The sequence below is a fragment of the Erinaceus europaeus genome, chromosome 12 (genome assembly GCF_950295315.1).
Source record: "Erinaceus europaeus chromosome 12, mEriEur2.1, whole genome shotgun sequence".
Classification (NCBI taxonomy): Eukaryota; Metazoa; Chordata; class Mammalia; order Eulipotyphla; family Erinaceidae; genus Erinaceus; species Erinaceus europaeus.
In genome coordinates this window covers 65,134,526-65,156,631 of record NC_080173.1, presented here as the reverse complement: position 1 = coordinate 65,156,631, position 22,106 = coordinate 65,134,526, and the positions used below count along the sequence as shown (strand labels likewise).

The 22,106-nt window shown below is 38.7% G+C and overlaps 1 protein-coding gene and 1 pseudogene across 1 annotated transcript in view; one reads left to right on the top strand and one right to left on the bottom strand.

Annotated features, from left to right (window-relative positions):
* DHX40 (DEAH-box helicase 40) overlaps nt 1-22,106 on the bottom strand; it is a 47,447-nt gene that overhangs the window by 17,822 nt on the left and 7,519 nt on the right. The window contains exons 4-13 of the mRNA XM_016192768.2: nt 21,982-22,101; nt 21,573-21,800; nt 20,837-20,903; nt 18,782-18,913; nt 13,450-13,549; nt 6,572-6,658; nt 6,253-6,435; nt 3,937-4,017; nt 3,240-3,397; nt 1,244-1,358 (exon numbers count right to left, since the gene is read on the bottom strand). Of these exons, the coding sequence (XP_016048254.1) occupies nt 1,244-1,358; nt 3,240-3,397; nt 3,937-4,017; nt 6,253-6,435; nt 6,572-6,658; nt 13,450-13,549; nt 18,782-18,913; nt 20,837-20,903; nt 21,573-21,800; nt 21,982-22,101 (1,271 nt within the window). The remainder of the gene's footprint in view (nt 1-1,243; nt 1,359-3,239; nt 3,398-3,936; nt 4,018-6,252; nt 6,436-6,571; nt 6,659-13,449; nt 13,550-18,781; nt 18,914-20,836; nt 20,904-21,572; nt 21,801-21,981; nt 22,102-22,106) is intronic.
* On the top strand, nt 14,124-18,442 carry LOC132541784 (transcription factor A, mitochondrial-like; annotated as a pseudogene).

Sequence of the window (22,106 nt, the reverse complement as noted above, 5' to 3'; positions counted from 1 at the left end):
ACAGATAAAAAGAAACAAGGCAAAAAGAGATAGCTCACCAGGTAGCATATGATATGTGACTTGTTCTACCTATGGCCCAGGTTTGAGCTCCAGCATCACATAGGAAGTGCTATGGGACCAGAGGAAGTTCTGGTGCTGTGGTGCCTCTTTTGTTGTGGTCTTTCCACATAGAAAAGCTGGCCTGGAATGGTGCAACAGTAGATACACAAGGGCCTAACTCTACTAAATAATTAAATGGATCTTTTAAAAAGCAAATAATAAAAAAAAAAATGAAGGAACAGATGAATTAATATAGGTGCCTCTGTGTGATTTAAAAAATAATGTGAAAAGGTCAGAAAATAACCTGTCTCATAGAACAGGTGCCTTACCACGTATGAAGCACTAGGCTCAAGCCCTGGCACCACCTGGGAGTGCCACAACACAGGGAAGGCTCTGTAGACAATGGAATGGCACTGTGGTATTCTTACCCCACCCTCGCAAACCCTCCCCCCAACCCTACCCAATGAAATAAAAGTGAAAAAGTTGGTCTGTGAGCACGTGGTAAAAAAATTATAAATGGATTTCTTTTTTCTCTCTCTCCCTCTCCCTCTCTCTCTTTTGAGGAGTGGAGGATTGGAGGTAATCTCCAGGGCTTCAATTCTCCAAGTTGACTTTTCTAGATGGCAATAATGAGGCACAGGCAGAGGCAGAGAGGGGGAAAGAAAAAGCAGCACCCAAGCTTGAATCAATGTAGTGGGGGCTGGGCTCAAACCTGGGTTATGCACAGGGCAAAGCAGGTCACTATCCACATGAGTTATTTCATTGGCCCACAGTTTCTTTTTATTTATTTATTATTTCTTTAAGAAATATCCAATCAGGGTTGAGGAAATAGCACCATTAGTAAGTAGTGTGCAGTAGCTTGAGACACCAGAGATTCTAGGTTCAATCCCCACACAACCATAAACAAGAGCTAAGCAGCACTCTGGTAATAAATTTGTAAAAATCCAACCATTTTCTCATCTAAACTACATACAGAAAGCTGAAATTTTATGATGTGAGAGTTAGGAAGGTTTGGGAGATTATAAGGAAGATAACTAATATTGTGTACTAGATGCCCAGTACATAAAAGTCACCTGACACATAGAAGAATCTCACTAACATTAAAAAATGTATCCTATCATCACCCCCAATTGACCTTGCCATCTAAAGAAACATAATATGCTATGCTTCAAACTGATGCTTTCCAGTACACAGGTCGACATACCTGGATTTACATTGTTCAAAGATGACAGCTAAAGTTGCAAAGTCATTAAATCCTCCAGCTTTAGCTGCCAATTCTCGATGTCTCTGCTCTGCTTCCTTTTGGTACTCTGGGTCAACTGAAATGGCAATTGGAGAAGAAACTGAATTCTATTTTGCATCAATTTCACCTTTTTTTTTTTTTAATTTCACTTTGTTTATTCAAGCTGTTAACATCTGTCTCACGCTCTGGGATGGAATATAGTGGAACTGGAAGGATGGGGAGATGATTACATCTCTTTTTCTTAGCTACATTTCAGATTTTACTGAAATAGCAATATTACTCCTTCCAGTCTATATGCCTTAGAAATAGTATCTGGTTGGCGTATTGCACCAAAGTAAAAGACTCTGGGGTGGGTGGAGAGGGGAGGGATCAGGTCCTGGAACATGATGGCAGAGGACCTTGTGGGGGTTGTATTGTTATGTGGAAAACTAGGAAATGTTGTGCATATACAAACTATTGTATTTACTATTTTGACTGTAAAACATTAATCCCCCAATAAAGAAATAATAATATCTGGATTGTTTTTTCCTTTAATGTGGCACTAGGATCTCACATATGTACAAGACCATCACTGAGTAGCTCTCTTGGTAAAGTGTGGCTAAACAGATTGCTCATTGTGCCACCATCCTGCCCCTGCTCTTACTCTTAAGATACAAACATCTGTGGCTTGATGGACTAGATAAAGTTGAACGCGCAAGTATGAAGTTCCAAGATTGATCTCAGCAGTCAAATGTGCCAGTGATGTTCTGTTCTCTTTCTCTCATTACCTGCAGGGGGAGAACTTCACAAATGGTGAGGCAGTAGGGCAGGTGTCTCTCTCTATCTCCCCCTTCCCTCTCAATTTCTCCTTCTGTATCCAAAACACACAAATATTTAAAAATAATAAACTTTTTTTTTTAAAAAAAGAGAAATATATTCTAAGCAATTTGTTGTAAGGGAGCACAATATTACTAATACACTCTCAACTGGTTCAGAAAAAGAAGTAAACAATGAACAAATACATTTAGACATACAGGCACAAAGAATGAAAACGCAGCAAAAGATTAAAAATTACTGAAACTGAGGCCAGGTGGTGGCTCACCTGGTTAAATGTACATACTGCAGTATGCAAGGACCTGGGTTCAAGCCCCTGGGCCCCACCTGGAGGGGGAAAGCTTCAAGAGTGATGATGTAGAGCTGCAGGTATCTATCTCCCTCTTTACTTCCTCCTCCCCTCTCAATTTCTGCCTCTATCCAATAATAAATAAAAATTTTAAAAAAAACAGGTGCTCTAGATTCTCATAAGCTGTCTCTTTTACTAAAATGAAATAAATAAAATAAATACATTACAAATTCAGCTTTAAAAAAACTGCTGAAACTAGGGAAAATGTATATAGGAGTTCTTTTACTATTTGACATTTCTGTAAGTTTTAAATTAAATTATATTAAGATATTACCACTTAGGGGTACTACTAGAATCAGAATTCTGACAGTTTAGAATTTATCTTAAGTCAGGGACTAGGCAGTGGCACAACTGGCTGAACATACATTTCCATGTAAAAACACTCAGGTTGAAGCCCCCTAGTCCCACCTGTTGGGGGAAGGCTTCATGAGCAAGGAAGCAGTACTTTAGATTTTTCTCTTTCTCTCTCTCTCAAGTATGAGGTCTCAAGCTGGATCCCTGGCAGTGTATGTTCCAGAGTGATGTCTGGTGCTCTTTTTCTCAATCTCCTTGTCTCTCTCATTAATAAATAAATAAATTAATTAAAGTTCTTTTAATCTTAAAAAAATAAAGTCTATAGCTGGTAAAATGGCTTGCTTGAATAGTGCTATTATGCCATGTGCACACCCAGGTTCAAGCCCAGTTCTCATTTCACAGAAGGAAGCTTCAGTGTTGTGATCTCTTTTGCTATCTCTCCCTCTCTGCTGCTACCTAAAAACAAAATAGATATGTAAATAAATTCATCAACAAACTTACCAGGTCTAATGAAGATGTTTTCCACAGACAACATTGCTGCTATTGGAAGCAGCAGATCTTCACAATCCAGAGAAGCAGCCTTTATTACAGCACATGTAAGATGTGGAGGGAGAGGGAATTCTACCATAGACAAACCCAGTCTGGTCACATGACCACTCCTTAACAGAAAGAAAACATTCTTAAGTCTCCCCCACTTTGAAGGAATATAAATGAAATACTATTCAGAATAAATCAGACATAACTTATATGGCCTGAATTACCTCCAAGTGACAAGTGAAACATAAGGTTGATAAATGAAGCAAATGAGTATAATAAAAGACACAAAAGGTTACATATAATTATAGAAGATTTTCTTGAAGAAATTCTCTCCTTGAACAATTACTTTTATTCTAGTAAAGTATTAAGAACCCTATTTTTAATTTTTTAAAAAATATTTTAATTTTTATTTCTCTTTGGTCAGAGACAGAGAAATTGACAGTAGAGGGGGAGGCAGAGAGGGAGAAACAGGACTCCTGTGATCCTGCTTCACCACTCATGAAGCTTTCCCTCTGTAAGTGGGGACCAGGGGCTTGAACCCAGGTCCTTGTGCACTGTATATGAGCGCTCAACCAGTACGCTACCGCCCGGTCCCCAAGAACCCTATTTTAAAGACAGGTTAACATATGTTGCGGTTGAGGCTTTATATTTATTTATTTACCTGTCAATAGCATCACATTGGTAAAGTTGTTTAAGAGCTTCCAAAATGAGCCTCTCATTTGGTGGATCCAAATAGGGAAACCTGGTGTTTAAATGAGATATGAAATGAAATGCCAAGCCAAGGAACTCATCAGCAATAGAACATAGGACTTGTATACAAGAGGTCCCCGGTTCAATCCCCAACAGTACATATGCAAGAGCTGAGTGGTGTTCTGTCATCTGTCTCTCTCATAAAAATAAATGAAATGAGTAGTCTTGGAGGTGGTGCAGAGATAAAGCACTGAACTCTCAAACACGAGGTCCTCAGTTCAGCCACTGGCAGCACATGTGCTAGAATGATGTCTGGTTCTTTCTCTCCTATCATTCTCACTAATAAAGCTATCAGGGAAGGGGATAGGATACAGAGTTCTGGTGGTGGGAACTGTTTGGAGTTGTACCCCTCTTATCCTATGGTTTTGCCAATGTTTCCTTTTTATAACTAAAAATAATTAATAAACAAAAATAAATGGGATGGGGGTAGGTAGTATAATAGTTATGCAAAGATACTCTCATGCCTGAGTCTCTAAAGTCCCAGGTTCAATCCCCTGAATCACCATAAGCCAGAGCTGAGCAGTGCTCTGGTTAAAAAAAATAACAATAAAATAAAAGAAATTAATGAAATGAGATTTCATTCCCTGAACAAATTATTTTTCTAATATTTATTTTATTCCTTTTTGTTCCCCTTGTTTTATTGTTGTTGTTATTAATGTTGTCGTGGTTGGATAGGACAGAGAGAAATGGAAAGAGGAGGGGAAGACAGAGAGGGGGAAAGAAAGATAGACACCTGCAGACCTGCTTCACCACTTGCGAAGTGACCCCCCTGCAGGTGGGGAGCCGGGGGCTCGAACCGGGATCCTTACGCCGGTCCTAGCGCTTTGTGCCACATGCGCTGCGCTACTGCCTGACTCCTGAACAAATTATTTTTAAGAATTTATTTATTCAGAACAGGAGCTAGTACTCTGGGGAAAAAAAAAAAAAAGATGAACTTCTCTTTCTAGAACCAGAGATTTAGGTTGATAATAAACTGCATATCTCATGTATGAAGGCCTTGGTTCACCAAAGTTTTACTTCCCCTATTTTTCAAATGTTTATGTAATTTTTTAAAAACCATCTATGATCATGTTTAGCTTTCAGCAAAGGAATAAATCATTGTTTTTTCAGTAAGATGCATTATTGAATTTAATTCAAGAAACACTGTTTTAAACTTCCATGGCTGCAATAGCATCACTGTTTCAACTTACCATAATCCTGCCCCTTCCTGCATGATACTGACTTTTTGGATAGTCAATTATTAAGTTTACTCTGTTTTAGAGTCCAACATGTAATTAAGGAGTGGAGAAAAATTAATTATATGTGGCCTTCAAATTATAAACTGTTTAAAAGTAAAATGGTTTTAGATAAAAGGGTAATTCAATTAATTCTGTCATATTTGTTTTAAGTATGTATGTATGTATATGTACTTATTTTCTCCTGAATATCAGAAAACAAGTTATAAATAGAATGCCAATTCATTCCCAAAACACCTCAACATATATCTCTGGAAAATAGGACATATTTCTTTAAAAAAATTTAAAAAATTATCTTTATTTATTGCATAGAGACAGTCAGAAATCAAGAGGGAAGGGGGTGACAGAGGGTGAGACGAGAGAGACACCTACAATACTGTTTCACCACTTGCAAAGCTTTCCCACTGCAAGTGAGGACTGGAGGTTTGAACTTAGGTCCTTGCGCACTGTATCATGCGCACTCAACCAAGTGCACCATCACCCAGCTCCCAACATATTTCTTACATAAATTCAATGTCTTTATGGAACATGTGGCAATTAACAATAATATTCACAAAGGGCAGTAGAATGGCACACAGCCAAACATGAAACTGTGTTTTGTTTTTTTTTTAACCAGAGAACTGCTCACCTCTGGTTTATGATGGTGTGGGGGATTGAACCAAGGACTTTGGAGCCTCAGGCATGAGAGTCTGCTTGCATAACCGTTATACTATCTACTCTTGCCTCAATGTGCTTATTTTTCAAAAATAGGGATAATAATTACTTTGCATTATCTGTACTGGATTTTATCTCCCACTCTCATTAATAAGTTTTTTTTTTTTTAAATAAGGAACACATTCCTATAAACCAATGCAAAGAATTCTTTCATTACGTTAAGCTGAACCCTGAAAATAGGTTTGACACCAGCACCCCAGGGATGTACTGATTCAAATGCTTCAAAGCAATTTCTGGTTTTACACTAACAATTTTTTTTAGTTAAATTGACTACATACCTTATGACATCGTGTATGGCAAGGCACTTTAAGGTCAGAACTACAGATGTCAAACTAGTTCTCTTGATCTCAGGGATCACATGGTCAGGCATACACTGGTTCCAAAAATCTTTACTATAAATCCGAAAGCACTTTCCTGAGGAAGTCCTGCCAGCTCGACCACTTCGCTGTAATGCCTCACTCCTTTAACAGAAAGAAACAGCAACATTCCAGGAAACGTATTGTGGGTTTTCAAAGTAATAAACTTTCTACCACCAAATTAAGCAGATTATCTACTCAACTGTTGGGAGTGGGAGGAAGGAAAGCTTGACATACTCACTTAGAAATTGGAACCACCTCCAGAATATCTAACCCTAGTCTAGGGTTGTGATTTAACTGTTTCACAAAGCCACCATCTACCACATATCTAAGAAGAAAGGAAACAAGTTAAGTTCATAGAAAAATACGATAAAGCATTTTGATATTTAACTACTTCAGGCTGTCTTCGACCAAACTCACAAACACACCTTTTTCTCCCCCCTTTACCAGAGCACTACTCAGACCTGGTTTATGGTAGTGCTGGGGATTGAACTCAGGACCTTTGGTGCCTCAGGCATGAAAGTCTTTTTGTATAACCATCATGCTATCTCCCCAGCATGATGTTAAGTTTTATGTTAAGTGTAAAACTTAAAAGAAGTTGAAACCCTCATATATTGCCAGTGGAAATGTAAAATTGTTCAGTCAACTCAGAAAACAGTTTTCTGAATCCTTAAAAATTAAACACTTTTACAGAAGCCAGACCTTCTACCTTCTGCAACCCACAATGACCCTGGGTCCATGCTCCCAGAGGGATAGAGAATGGGAAAGCTATCAGGAGTGGGGGTGGGAGATGGAGATTGGGTGGTGGGAATTGTATGGAACTGTACCCCTACTACCCTATGGTTTTGTCAATTAATCCTTTCTTAAATAAAAAATAAAAAAATTAAACACTTAAAAATTAGAGGCTGAATGGTGCTGTACCCAGTAAAGTGGGCATGATACAGAGCACAAAAACCTGGGTTCAAGGGCCTGCAGAGTGGTAAGCTTTACAAATGGTGATGAGTGCTGCGGGGGGGGGAGTGGGTGGGTGGTGTGTGTGTGTGTCCCCATCCCTCCCTTCTTTCCCACTCTGTCTCTACTCCAAAACTAAAATAAATAAAAATATATAAAAAAATTAAACACATAATTACCACTGACCAGAAATTCCATTCTCTAAAAGAAATGAAAACAAGGGTGGGGGGTAGATAGCATAATGGTTATGCAAAAAGACTCTCATACCTTAGGCTCCAAAGTCCCAGGTTCAATCCCCCTACCACCACCACCATAAACCAGAGCTGAATAGTACTCTGGTAAATAAAACAAAGCAAAATAAAACAGAACAAAACAAACAAAATGATAGAGAAACAGAGACTTCTGCAACACTGCTTTACCGCTACCAAAGCTTTCCCCCTACAGGTAGGGACTGGGATTCAAACCCAGGCCCTTGCACATTGTATCATATGTATTCAACCAGGCTTGCCACCACCCAGGCCCTATTTTTTTCTAACAGAATTTTTTTATCCATAAAAAGTAATGAAATACCGATATATAACACAAAGTGGATGAAACTCAAAAACATGCTAAGTGAAAGAACCCAGATATAAAAGGTCACACTGTACAATTTCATTTATAGGAAATATCCAGAGTAAAATACCCATAGGAAAAAAAATATATCTATAGAAACAGAAAGAAGGCTACTGGATACCAGGGGGTATACAAAGAGGGAATAAACGGGCCAGGCAGCAGCACACCATACAGTGCACAAGGACCTGGGTTCATGCCCCTGGTCCCCAAGTGCAGGGGAAAAACTTCACAAGTGGTGAAGCAGGGCTGCAGCTGTCTCTCTGTCTCTCTCCCTGTCTCCCCATCCCTCTCAACTTTTCTATCTAATAATAAATAAGTAAAAATTAAAAAAAAAAAAAAGAAAGAAACAAAGAGGGAATAAAGTAACTGTTTAAATAGCATAGGGATTTTATCCGTGGTGACTAAAGTATTTTAAAACTAGAAAAAGATGATGAGGGGCCAGGCGGTGGCACAACTGGCTAAGCGCACACATTACAGTGTTCAAGGACCCAGGTTCAAGTCCCTGGTCCCTATCATCAGGGGGAAAGCTTCACAAGTGGTGAAACAGGGCTGCAGGTGTCTCTCTGTCTCTTTCCCTCTATCTCTCCCTCCCATCTCAGTTTCTCTGTCTCTACCAAATAAATAAATAAAATTTAAAAAAAAAATAAAAAGATGATAAAAGCATCACTCTGTATATAACCACCTAAGTGTTCACTTTTATTTATCTTTTTTTAAAATTAATATTTTACTGGGGGTTGGGCAGTGGTGCATCTGGTAAAGTGCACGTTACAGTGCTCAAGGACCCAGGTTCAAGTCCCTAGTCTACACTTTCGAAAGGGAAGCTTCACCTTCACAAATAGTGCTATAGGTATCTCTCTTTTCCTCTCCTACCTCCCCCTTCTTTCTGAATTTCCATCTCTATCTAATAAATATTTTTTAAATAAATTATTTTAATAATTAAAAATAAATAATTTTAAAATAAAGTTAAAAAAGGGAAACTGGTTCAAGATTTTATTTATTTATTAATGAGAGAGACAGGAGGAGAAAGGGAACCAGCGCATCACTCTGGCACAAGAATTATAAGGGACTGAACTTGGGACCTCATGCTTGAGAATCCAATGCATTATCACTGCATCTCTTCCTGAACTGTGTTGCTCACTTTTAAATGTTAACTTTATATGAACTTCACTAGTAAAAAAACAAAAGTCAGGGGAGTCAGGCAGTAGTGCAGCGGGTTAAGCGTAGGTGGAGCAAAGCACAACGACTGGCATAAGGATTCAGGTTCGAGCCCCCGGCTCCCCACCTGCAGGGGAGTGGCTTCACAAGCAGTGAAACAGGTCTGCAGGTGCCTATCTTTCTCTCCCCCTCTGTCTTCCCCTCCTCTCTCCATTTCTCTCTGTCCTATCCAACATCGATGACATCAATAACAACAATAATAATGACCTCAACAATAAAAAACAACAAGGGCAACAAAAGGGAATAAATAAATATTAAAAAAAAAAAAAACACAAGTCAGGGGATAGAAAGCACAATGGTTACGCAAAGAGGCTTTCATGTCTGAGGCTCCATAGTCACCCCAGGTTCAATTCCCTCATACCACCATAAGCCAGAGCTGAGCAGTGCTCTGGTAAAGAAAAAAAAAAAAAAAAAAGTCAGTTGAATACTAGTCTAACAGGTTCAAAACAGAATTCCAACTAACCTTTAACAGTATTATTTTAAACAAATGAAACAGAAAACAAGTTAGGTAAAGAACTAAATTGGGAGGGGGGCCTGGGCAGTGGTGCACCTGGCTAAGCACACATAGTACAAAGTACAAGGAGCCACGCAAGGATCCCAGTTTGAGCCCCCAGCTCCCCACTTACAAAGGGGATGCTTCAAGAGTAGTGATGCAGGTCTGCAGGTGTTTATCTCTCTATCTTCACCTCTTCTTAAAATTTCTCTCTGTCCTCTCCAATAATAAAATTAAAAAGAAACTAAATTAGAAACAGCCATTAGTCTATAGGTTTGGATGATAGCATAGTGGACTTGTATACATGAGGTCCCAGGTTCAATACCAGTACCATATGTGCTAGAACTGAGTGGTGTATTCTGGTTTCTCACATTCTCTTTTTCATAATATATATATATTTGCCTCCAGGGTTATCCCTGGGGCTTGGTGCCTACACTACGGATCCACTGCTCCTACGGCCATTTTCTTTTTTGGATAGGACAGAGAGAAACTGGGAGGGGAAGGGAAGGATAGAGAAAGATAGACATCTGTGGACCTGCTTCACTGCTTGTGAAGCGACCCCCTTGAAGGTAGGGAGCAGGGGCTTGAACCGGGATCTTGTACTTTGTACCATGTGCACTTAACCCGGTGTGCCACCACTTGGCTCCCTCATAAAAATAAATTAAAGGAGTCGGGCGGTAGCGCAGCAAGTTAAGTGCAGGCGGAGCAAAGCGCAAGGACCACGTAAAGATTCCGGTTTGAGCCCCCGGCTCATCTTTCTCTCCCCCTCTGTCTTCCCCTCCTCTCTCCATTTCTCTCTGTCCTATCCAACAATAATGATATCAATAATAACAATAATAACTACAAAAATAAACCAACAAGGGCAACAAAAGGGAATAAATAAATAAATAATTTTTAAAAATAGGTGTGCTAGATGGTGGCACACCTAGTTGAATGCACATGTTATAATTTGCAAAAACTAAGTTCAAGTTCCCAGTTTCACCTGCAGGGGGAAAGCTTTTTAAGCAGGGAAGCAGTGCTATAGGTATCTTTTCTTTGTCTCTATCCAATAAATTAATGCATTTAATTTTTTAAAATTAAATAAATAATTATTAGGGACCAGGTAGTGGTTCACCTTGTAGAATAAACATGTTTATCAGGCAAAAGATAAATATCCAAAAGGAATGCAGTTCTACAGCTTTTTTATTTGTTTGCAAAGTTGGGCTTAAGTATGTATAATGTCCTATCCCCAGGCTGTTTTTTTTTTTTCCTCTTGTTCAGCTAAAAATGAGGGTGGGGGAGAGAGGAGGAAAAAGATGGGGGAGATAAAGAGCGGAGGAAAAGAAAGTAGGGAGGAAGGAGAGAGCAGAGGAACCACAGCACCTCTCATGGTGAGCCTAGGCATCACAAATGGCAAGGCAATCTCACCAGCTCCAGTTCAACAGGCTGGAAGAACTTGACATTAGCTATATAGCTAATCTATTAAATACACAAAAAACTACGGTAAAAGTAAAAGTAGCCAGGGTCAGGTTGTGGTGCACCTAGTTAAGAGCACACATCACAATGAGCAAGGTTCAAGCCCCTGGTCCCCACCTGCAGGGGGAAAGCTTTGTGAGTGGTGAAGCAGGGCTGCAGGTGTCTCTCTTTCTCTAACCTCTCTCAATTTTTGGCTGTCTCTATCCAATAAAAAAGAGGATTTAAAAAACAAAAAATAATAAAAATAGCCCTGCGTTATTTTTCATTGGGACATAAAAGTAAAAAAGTAGAGGGCTGGGGAGACAGCATAATGGTTATCCAAAAGACTCATGCCTGAGGCTCTGAGGCCCTACTCCAATGCCATGATAAGACAGAGCTGAGCAGGACTCTGGTCTCTCTCTCTCTCTCTCTCTGACCTCTATCATTAAAATAAAATAAAATAAAATGCATTTTTTAAAAAGTAGTAGACTATTTCCAGACAAATACCTGGTAATACAAAGTTTACCAGAGTGAAGCTAGAAGCAGAAAAGGGAATATCAGGTCATCACAGTAACAGGAAAAGAGAAAAACAAGTTTGGTTTCATATTTAAAGCAAAACATGAAGCATTTACACATACTCTTTAATTTGGGAAGAGACAGCTACAAGTTGTCATTTATAATTTTAAAATATGAATAGAATATATTTCTTCTATACTCCATTTACTACTCATAGCCATCAATAATTACCATAAAAAAAGTTAAACAGGTTAAGAAGTGGAGGGCACAAAAAAGCAAATTCAATAATGTTTTATGATTAGCTAATGGTTTCATTAGTTTTATAAGAAATGTTTTTAAAAGTTGAAAAACAAGATCAGAAGGGAAAGCACTAGGCAGAACTTGGACTGGAGCTGGTGTACTGCACCAAAGGAAAGGCTCAGGTCCTGGAACATGCAGGCAGAGGAGGACCTAGTTGGGGTTGAATTGTTATGTGAAAAACCGGGAAGTGTTATGTATGTACAAATGACTGTATTTTACAGTCACCTTTAAACCAATAATCAATAATCTCCCAATAAAGAAATTTTTAAAAAATGATCAAGGGTTTTTTTTTTAAAAAAAAAAAAAGAAGAAGAAAAGGAAGGAGGAGGAGAGGAAGAAACTCCTCAGATGATTGAACCTGTAGGAAACCACTTTTTGTTTTTGTCTCCAGGGTTACTGCTAGGGCTCAGAACCTGCACTGTGAATCAACTGCACCTGGAGGCCATTTTCCCCCCCTTTTGTTGCCCTTGTCGTTTGTTGTTATTTTTGTTGTTGTTATTACTGTCATTGTTGTTGGATAGGACAGAGAGAAATGGAGAGAAGAGGGGTAGACAGAGGTGGGAGAGAAAGACAGACCTGCTTCCTCGCTTGTGAAGCCACTCCCCTGCAGGTAGAGAGCTGGAGGCTTGAACCAGAATCCTTACGCCAGTCCTTGCGCTTTGCGCCATGTGTGCTTAACCCACCCGGCTCTGGAAACCACTTTTAAAAACAAAGAAGTAAGGGGGCAGTAGCGCAGTGGGTTAAGTGCACGTGGCGGGAAGCGCAAGGACTGGGGTAAGGACTCCGGTTCGAGACCCTGGCTCCCCACCTGAAAAGGCATCGCTTCACGGGCAGTGAAGCAGGTCTGTGTCTTTCTCCTTCCTGTCTTCCCCTCCTCTCTCCATTTCTTTCTGTCCTATCCAACAATGATGACATCAAAAACAACAACAAAAAAACAAGGGCAACAAAAGGGGAAAAAAAAAAGTAGGGGGTTGGGCAGTAGTGCAGTGGGTTAAGCGCACATGGAACAAAGTGCAAGGACTGGCGTAAGGATCCCGGTTCCAGCCTCCAGCTTCCCACTTGTAGGGGGGATCGCTTCACAAGCGGTGAAGCAGGTCTGCAGGTGTCTTATCTGTCTCTCGCCCCTCTGTCTTCTCTTCCTGTCTCCATTTCTCTCTGTCCTATCCGACAATAAAAACAAGTGCAAGAACAGGGGCAACAAAAATAGGAAAATGGCCTCCTGGAGCAGAGGATTCCTGGTGCAGGCACTGAGCCCCGGTAATAACCCTGGAGGCAAAAAAAAGTATAACTGAATATCTCGGTTAGTAAGTTCCTATTTTGTGGCCCGGGAGGCGGTGCAGTGGATAAAGTATTGGATTCTCAACCATGAGGTCCTGAGTTCGATCCCCAGCAGCACATGTACCAGAGTAATATCTGGTTCTTTCTCTCCTCCTTTCTCATGAGTAAATAAATAAATACAAAAATATATATATGTTCCTATTTTATTTAATTCGATATCAAACTGAATGATTTATAGTGAAGAAATAGTTTTCCTCTCTAAGCAAAATAATATATACATTAAACATTAACATTGTGTTCATCTGAAAAAAAAGTCGTACCTGATTCCATCTATTGTCAAGGATGTTGCAGATATATTGGTGGATATGACGCATTTTCTAATACCAGGTGGAGGGGGCAAAAATATTCGTCTCTGTTGATCTAAAGAGAAAATAATGATTTATGATTTGAAATTTTTCAGTCAAGGTTTAGAGAACGTATTTCTTTTTGCTCAAAGTTGTATTTTCTGGTAGCTCAGTAGTGAGTGTAGTGTGTGCTTTGCACATTCCTGGATTTGATCCCCACCATCACCACTACATACAGAATTGTTCTCTTCCTGTCTCTAATAATCTTGGATTAAAAAATGTAATAATGAGAATGAGACTTCTCCCTTAGTAGAGCACATACCAAGTGGGATTACATGGGTTTGAATTCCCAGAACCACATGAGAGTATGATACATAAAACCAGGGGAATCTCCGTGAGCAAGTGAGGCAGTGCGGTGGTGTTGCTCCTCCTCTCTCCCAAATCTGGGGGAAAAAAATGTCTGCAAGAAAAAAATTGTGCAGGCACATGGTTCTAGCAGCCTTCCCTCCCTTCCCCCTCATATATATATAATATATGACATATAGAAAATAAAACTTGTTTTTCCTTACCTTTCTTTGCTAAGATATCTAGTATCATGGCTATTCTTTCACATAATTCAAAATTTCACAATTCAAAAAAGTACTAGAAAGATGGTCAATGTGGAATTTTTATATAAATTCAAAAATAATTCCAAAGAGATGTATTTTTTCCAAACTAGACAGGTATGTTAAGCATTACTTTGTAGGGGCAGGAATATACCTCAACCTATAGAGGGCACATACTACTGTGCAAAAGGTCCTGCATTCATACCCTGGCACCACATGGGAGCACCAAGGAAGCTCCGTGGATAGTGGAATGGTGCTGTGATTTCTCTGTTTTTCCTCCCCTCTCTTACAAAAAAAAAAAAAAAAAAAAAAAAAAAACCACAACATTGTGAAAAAATTAGTTAGTTCAGGGCACACATGTGCAAGTCTTCAGTGCCACATTAATTTTTTTCCATTGTTTCATAAACTGTCAGTTATTCTCTTTTTGAAGCTTTCCCTCTGCAGGCAGGGAACAGGGACTTGAACCTGGGTCCTCGAATACAGTTATGTGAGCGCTTAACCAGGTGTGCCACTGCCTGGCTGCTTATTTTTAACTTTATAGGTATTTCTAAGTAGTTTACTTCTTTTAGATGACAAAGGCATAATATAGAATTTTTTCTTTTTTTTTCTTTTCTAATACAGAATTTTTAATGTACACAGATTTATTATCATTCTATTACAATATAGTTCCATAGCAACAATGGCTTTATATGATATAGTTCGAGTACCTAGAACAATATTTTGGCACATAGGAAGTCAATCAATAAATAACTATTGAATGAGTTTATACATTTAAAAATTATTTATGAATTATTATTTTAATTTATTTTAAAATTATCTTTATTGGAGATAGCCAGAAACTGAGAGGAAGAGGAAGCTAGAGAGACAGAGACACCTACAGCCCTGCTTTATCACTTGCAAAGCTTTCTCCCTACAGGTGGGAACTGGGGGCTTGAACTCGGGTCTTTGCACATCACAATATGTGCACTCAACCAGGTACACCACAACTTTTCCCCTTATTTATGAATTATATAAATAACAAATTTAGATTCTCTCAAAATTCCACATTTCCCCAGCCTTTACATAAATTAGAAATGTTTGTCTGAACACACCTGGCTATTTGGTTATAATCAAAATCTGTTTTCAATCAATCTATTTTCTTGCTTTAGTCTTCAGTTCAAGCAAAATTTCAGTTCACCTTCATCAAAGTGCTGAAGCTGCTATTATGACAGAACTCACATTTACCTTTCACCCCCCCACTCTTATTACCCATACATTAACATCATAACCCATGGGTAGAAATATGAGCTAGTTTTACACTTGTTTATAAAGGTATGAATAGAAGTTAAAACAGTCTAATAAAAGTTCTCACTCTAGACAGGAGAAGGAAAATTGAATATATATATAATTATTACTATTTTTTTTTTAGTCAAGATACAATACTTCTCATAATTCCCTTGATTTTTAATTTTCCTACTTGGAAAGACTTAACCATCGCTTATCCCACCTATACTGGTAACTACCAAGTTACTAGGATGTCATTAAAAAAGGAGACAAAAAATAAAATTAGCAGAGTCAGAAAGATACTTACAAAGTCCAGCACGAAATAAGGAGACCACCACTTTTTTTAAACCAGAATACTGCTTTGCTCTGGCTTACGGTGGTGCTGGTAACTAAACTTGAGACTTCAGAACTTCATACAGAAATAACTGTTGTGCAAACTATCTCTTCCTTCATAGTGGTAGAAGCCAGATTTGAACTTGGGTCACTTGCATGGCAAAGCAGCACACTGTCCAAGTAAATTATTTTGACAGTCCCCACGTGCTCAACACTTTTTATTGCTGTTGCTATTGTTGGGAGGGTTTCACAGCTCAGACATAGACACACAGAGAGAGGCTAAGAGGGGTCAGGTTATGGTGCACCTGGTTGAGTGCACATGTTACAGTGCACAAGGACCTGGGTTCAAGACCCTGGCCCTCATCTGCAAGGGAAAGCTTTGCTGCAGGTGTTTCTGTCTCTATCACTCCCTTCCCTCTTGATTTCTGGCTATCTTTAACCAATAAATAAAGATAATAAAAAAAAAGTTTGGTTTAAAAAAAAAGAGGGAAAGACATCATAGTATCAAAGCTTCCCCCAATGTGGTGAGGACTGGGCTCAAACCTGGGTCAAATATATGATAAAGCAGGAACACTGCCCAGGTGAGCTATGTTGCCAGCCACTACTCAACACTTTTTAATAGTGATCCTAAGTAGATGTATATGATATAGTTTAAGGTCAACTCATAGAATGTGGCCCAAATCCCTCCAAAAACATGTCAGGCAAAAATATGTCAGACAGAGACAAAAACAGGCTGCGCATATAAAAGGGACATAAAGCAACACGCAAAAATTGTTAATGAGAGAGGGGAGAAAGATGTTTCTGCAGCAGAACAAAGAGGCACAACACTCAGCTCAGACTCCTGGAAGTCTTTAGGGTAAGTTAAAAATATATTAAGAATTCTCACTAACACAGCTGAAAATCAAATACCTGACATGACAAAAAGCTTAAGATAATCAGCAAATGCAGTGAACAGGAAGGAAACCTAAAAATAGGGTAGAAACAATTCAGCACAAGAATAACTTGGTAGGCTGGAGAGTGGTAGAGTAACAGGGCTTACAAGCATGAGGTTTGAGTTTGATCCTGGTACCACATATGCCATAGTGCTACTCTGGTTCCCTAAAAAAAAAAAAAAAAAAGGCATCTTGGGCTGCGGATATAGCTCCAAGAAGACTTTCAAGCCTAAAGTTCCTCGGTCCCAAGTACAGTCCCTAGCACCACCATTAATTAGAGCTGAGAAAAGCGCTAATAAAAAAAACAAACAGGGGCCGGGTAACACAAGTTAAGTGCACACGTTACCTTGCACAAGGGCCTGGGTTCAAGACCCCAGTCCCTACCTGCAGGGGGAAAGTTTCATGAGTGGTGAAGCAGTATTGTAGATGTCTCTCTTTTCCTTTCCACCTCCCCTCCCAATGTCTCTTTTCCTCTCTATCTCTCCTCTCAATGTTTCTCTGTTCTATTAAATTTAAGAAAAATAAAATAAAGCAATAATAATTTTAAAAAGTAGGGGCTAGGGAGACAGCCCTAAAGCCTTTCATGTCTGAGGCACCAGCTGTCCCAGGTTCAGTCTCCAGCATCCCCATAAACCAGAGGTGACCAATGCTCTGGTAAAAATAATAATAAAATTAGGGGGCAGGGGCAGGGCCAGGTGGTGACGTATGCAGTTGAGCACACAAATCATGTGCAAGGACCTGGGTTCAAACTCCCAGTCCCCATTTGTAGGGGGGGAAGCTTCATAAGCTGTGCTCTGGTCTGTGTGTCTCTGTCATAAAACTTTTTTTTTTTTTTTAAAGAAAAGCTCTTGGGGACTGGACAGTGGTGCACCTGGTTAACAAACATAGTATTATGCACATCAGTGCAAAGACGTGGGTTCAAGCTTCCAGTCCCACACGCAGCAGGGATGTTTCACAAGTGGTGAAGGTCTGCAGGTGTCTATCAAATAAAATGGGGGTGGGGGATGGCCACCAGTAGTGGTGAATTCATACAGCTGTCACTGAGTCCCAGTGATAACCCTGGAGGCAAAAAAAAAAAAAAAGGGGGGGGGGAAGTAGGATCCAGGAGGTGGAGTGCAGCAAGCTTTCAGCATACTCTGCCCTTCCTGGGACCACTGCAATTCTAAGATAGCTGTCATCTGGCTTGACTTACCCAAAGAAGCCTATGACTTCTTACAGTCATTTTCTAAAGAAAAGCTACTGACATTTAAAGCTCAGAACCCAGATGTAAAAACCTCAGTATTAAACAAACTGCCCAACTATGGAGGGAACTTTCTGATGAAGAGAAAAAAGTAGGTATATGAAAACACTTACAAGACAGACTGGGAGGCATAAAAAGAAGAGAACTAAGCTGAATTAAACAGAATCCAGAAGCAGCTAACTCCAAGTCAAATGGAATCTTGGAAAAAGAAGTCTTGCAAAAGCATTTTTAAAAGAAGGCATTAGGGTGGGGGAGACAGCATAATGGTTATGCAAACTGACACTTATGCCTGAGGCTCCAAGGTCCCAGGTTCAAACTCCCACAAAAATACCTCATACAGTTTATAACATCTTTATGTATGAAAGATTCTAAAAAACTAAGGACTTGTCAGCACAGGGAAGGCCGAAATCTATAAATGAAAGCCGGGAAAATCTTTCTAGGTCTCAAAAGCAAATATATATTCAACTTGCTAAAGATAATAAATTTCTTTATTATAATGCAATAAAATTTGGGAAGAACAAATGATTGAAGCTGGGCAAAATGATCTATGTCACTGCAAAACAAAGTCCCCAACAAAAGGTGACTTTGAGGATTAAAACAGAAGATTCAGCCATGTTCATAGTGATTAAGACACAAGGAACCAATGAGGTCTCAATACCTGAAGCTGTTGTAAAGTTAGAAAGGATAAAGTTGCTAACCATTTATATTTAATTCCCTTTTCTGTAACCCATGGACTTCTGAGGATTGAATACATTTTGTATTAATGTTGAAAAGATATATAATCACTTCTTTCAAAGGTACTCTTTTATGCTTTATTTCATGATAGGAGTTTGTATACTTGACTGACCTGAACACATGATCCATGAACTTTCCCTCCTATTGATAATTAATTAATAAAACTTTTTAAAGTTAATCAAATGGAAGAAATTACCTACCTGTTGTCATAGATCCATAACACGGTAATATCAACAAGCCATCAAGGGTGGTATCTTGAACATCATAATCATAATCAACAGACTCTGCCATTTGAAAAAGTAACTCACAACTTTTTTCAATTTCAAACTGACCTGAAAGGAGAGAGCAAAATAATGTTAGCAACTATGCAACAAAATTAAGAACGAAAATAAAACAATCTGTGGTCCCGGGATGGTGCAGTGGATAAAGCACTGGACTTTCAAGCACGAGGTCCTGAGTTCAATTCCTGGCAGCACATGTACAGAGTGGTATCTGGTTTTCTACTCTTGCCTCATAAATAAATAAATATATTTTTTAAATCTTCTAAATTAAAATTAGCTTTATATAATTTTTTAAAACTGTTGCTTGATCTAGAGTTGAAGATACATTGTGTTAAGTCTCAAGAATGAAATTCAAAACAAACAGTAGTTTCTAACAAATTTAAGTCTACAAATAAAAATAAAAAATATATTTAAGCTTTTTTTTTTTTGCCTCCAGGGTTATCACTGGGACTCACTCAATGCCTGCACTATGAATCCTCTGTTCCTGGTGGCCATTTTTGTTGTTAGATAGGACAGCGAGAAATTGAGAGAGAGGGGGAAGACAAAGAAGGGGAGAGAAAGATAGACACCTGCTGACCTGCTTTTCCATTTGTGAAATGACACCCCTGCAGGTGGGGAGCCGAGGGCTCGAACTGGGATCCTCATGCTGGTCCTTGCGCTTTGCGCCACGAAGCCTTTCATTTTTAATACACTATTTGAAGAAGATTCAGTATCATGAAGGAATATGAATATATATGGGTCCTGACTCAGGTAAACAGTTGATTTGTATTTATAAATTTTCTTCAAGTTTGGAGCTACTCTGCCTTGCTCCAATTTTCTAGCCCTATTCTCAACTCTGACACCATCTTCCCAGACAGTATTTTTAGTCCATCTCCATTTTAGCTATCAAACTCAAGGAAAATTAACTAAAATCATGGGCCTCTAAGAACATACCTAAAATAGACTTCCTGAATTCTTTCAAACCCAAAATCCCTATTCTCATTTACTACATTCCTAACTTTGGGTTCCTGTTTATTAATAAAATTTTCTTGCCTTATATCTTACTGCCTTTCAGCTACCAAGTTGCAGATCCTATCATAAGTCCATCCTGACTTCTCTGGGCAGATGACCTCATTAATGTTTGAGGTATGGATCAACCTGCCTATATCCATATCCAGCAGAGAAGCAATTATAGAAGCCAGAACTCTTACCTTCTGTACCCCATAAAGAATTTTGGGCTATACTTCCTGAGGGGGAGAAGTGTTAGGGAAGACAATAGGGCTCTGAGCTCCAGTTCCATCAGGACCCAGAGAGAGAGAGGGGGAAAAAAAAAAAAAAGGACATTCAGAAGTAGCAATAGGTGAAGGTGTGACTTAGAAAGGAATGAAAGGCAAGACCACAGAAAAAATTGGCGACGGAGAGCAGTGGTACAATTTTAAGTGAAATTGTGGAAACACAGAATTCTGGTGGTGGGAATGTTGTGGAATTATATTCCTGTGATTTCACAATTTTGTAAGTCAACATTAAGTCACTAACAAAATTAAATAAACAAGTACAGAAAAAAAAATTGAGGAGATAGGGGGAAGAGAGATATCTGCAGTCCTACTTCAATAGTCATAAAGCTTCACCCCTGCAGGTGGGGACTGGGACTTTGAATCCAGGTCCTTATGTACTGCAATGTGTGTGCTTAACCAGGTGTGCCACCACCCAATCTCATGTTAAATATATTTAATAATGTAGTTGGTATTTTTATTAATTTCATATAAGATAAACAGATACACATACACTCAAGACAGCACATTCCAGTATATGTAGCACAGGGAATTGAACTAGGAGCCTCATGCATGGAAATCTTCACTATGGGGTGTACACACAGAAATCTAGAGGAAAATACACAGGACTCAGATTTCCCAATAGAAGTAAATACTCTAATAATCTGTTACCAACATATTCCTCTTGTAAGTTATATTTTAAAACTTGATACTAAATGCTCACCAGTAAGAAAAACCAAGATATCTCCAGCCATTTCGTTCAAGTGGATATCCATTGTTACCTTCACAATCTAAAAACAAATAAATAAATAAACAAACAAAAACACAAGCATAATATGCTAGTGGAAATACAGCCCCCTCCTCCAGCATCACCTCTTGCTCCAGAGAAAATTAAAATTAAAGTGAGTACTCTTGTGGATACAATAATAAAGTACAAATGAACTATTAAGCTACCAAATAAAGTAGAATCATTAACAAATAAATTAATAATAAACAAAAACACAAACATAATATGCTAGTGGAAATTTAGCCCCCTCCTCCAGCATCACCTCTTGCTCCAGAGAAAATTAAAATTAAAATGAGTACTCTTTTGTAAAAAAATTTTTTTTTATATTTATTTATTTTCCCTTTTGTTGCCCTTGTTGTTTAACATTGTTGTGGTTACTGATGTCATCATTGTTGTTGGATAGAACAGAGAGAAATGGAGAGAGGAGAGGAAGACAGAGAGGGGGAGAGAAAGATAGACACCTGCAGACCTGCTTCACCACCTGTGACGCAGGATCCTTCTGCCGGTCCTTGCGCTTTGCACCACGTGCGCTTAACCCGCTGCGCCACCACCCGACTCCCAAAATGAGTACTCTTGTGGATATAATAATAAAGTACAAATGAACTATCAAGCTACCAAATAAAGTAGAATCATTAAAATAAAAAAAAGGCATAAGAAAGGTGTCAAGTAATACCGCTTGAATATATGCAGTATTTTCTCTGTCTCGAGGACCAATCAAATTGCAGAATTTTTCTCTGACTGGATAAAGCCTTCCAGGTATATCAAATATTGGACAATTTCCAAAGAATGCAGAGAGTTTTGCTAATTCCATAGTTGCCGACATCACCACGACTTTTAAATGTTCCTTCCTATTAGGAGATTTCTCCTGAAATAGTTTCTTCAGTAAACCAAATAAAATATCCTGAAAGAAAAATAGGTTTCTATTAAGTTACAAGTTTACCTAACAACCAATTTATATTAAATATTTTGCTACCAAAATCCTTTGTTAAAATATAAAAGGCAATTGTATATACAGTAAAAAGCCACCCCTAAGAAATAAACTTAATAGATTTTTTTTAAACCAACATATTTAAAATACTCACTGTAGTTAGAGTTCTCTCATGGGCTTCATCCAAAATAATGACACTAAATTTGGTAAGATTTGGATCTCCCAGAATGTGTTTCAGTAAACATCCATCAGTCATATATTTGATTGCTGTTTCCTAAT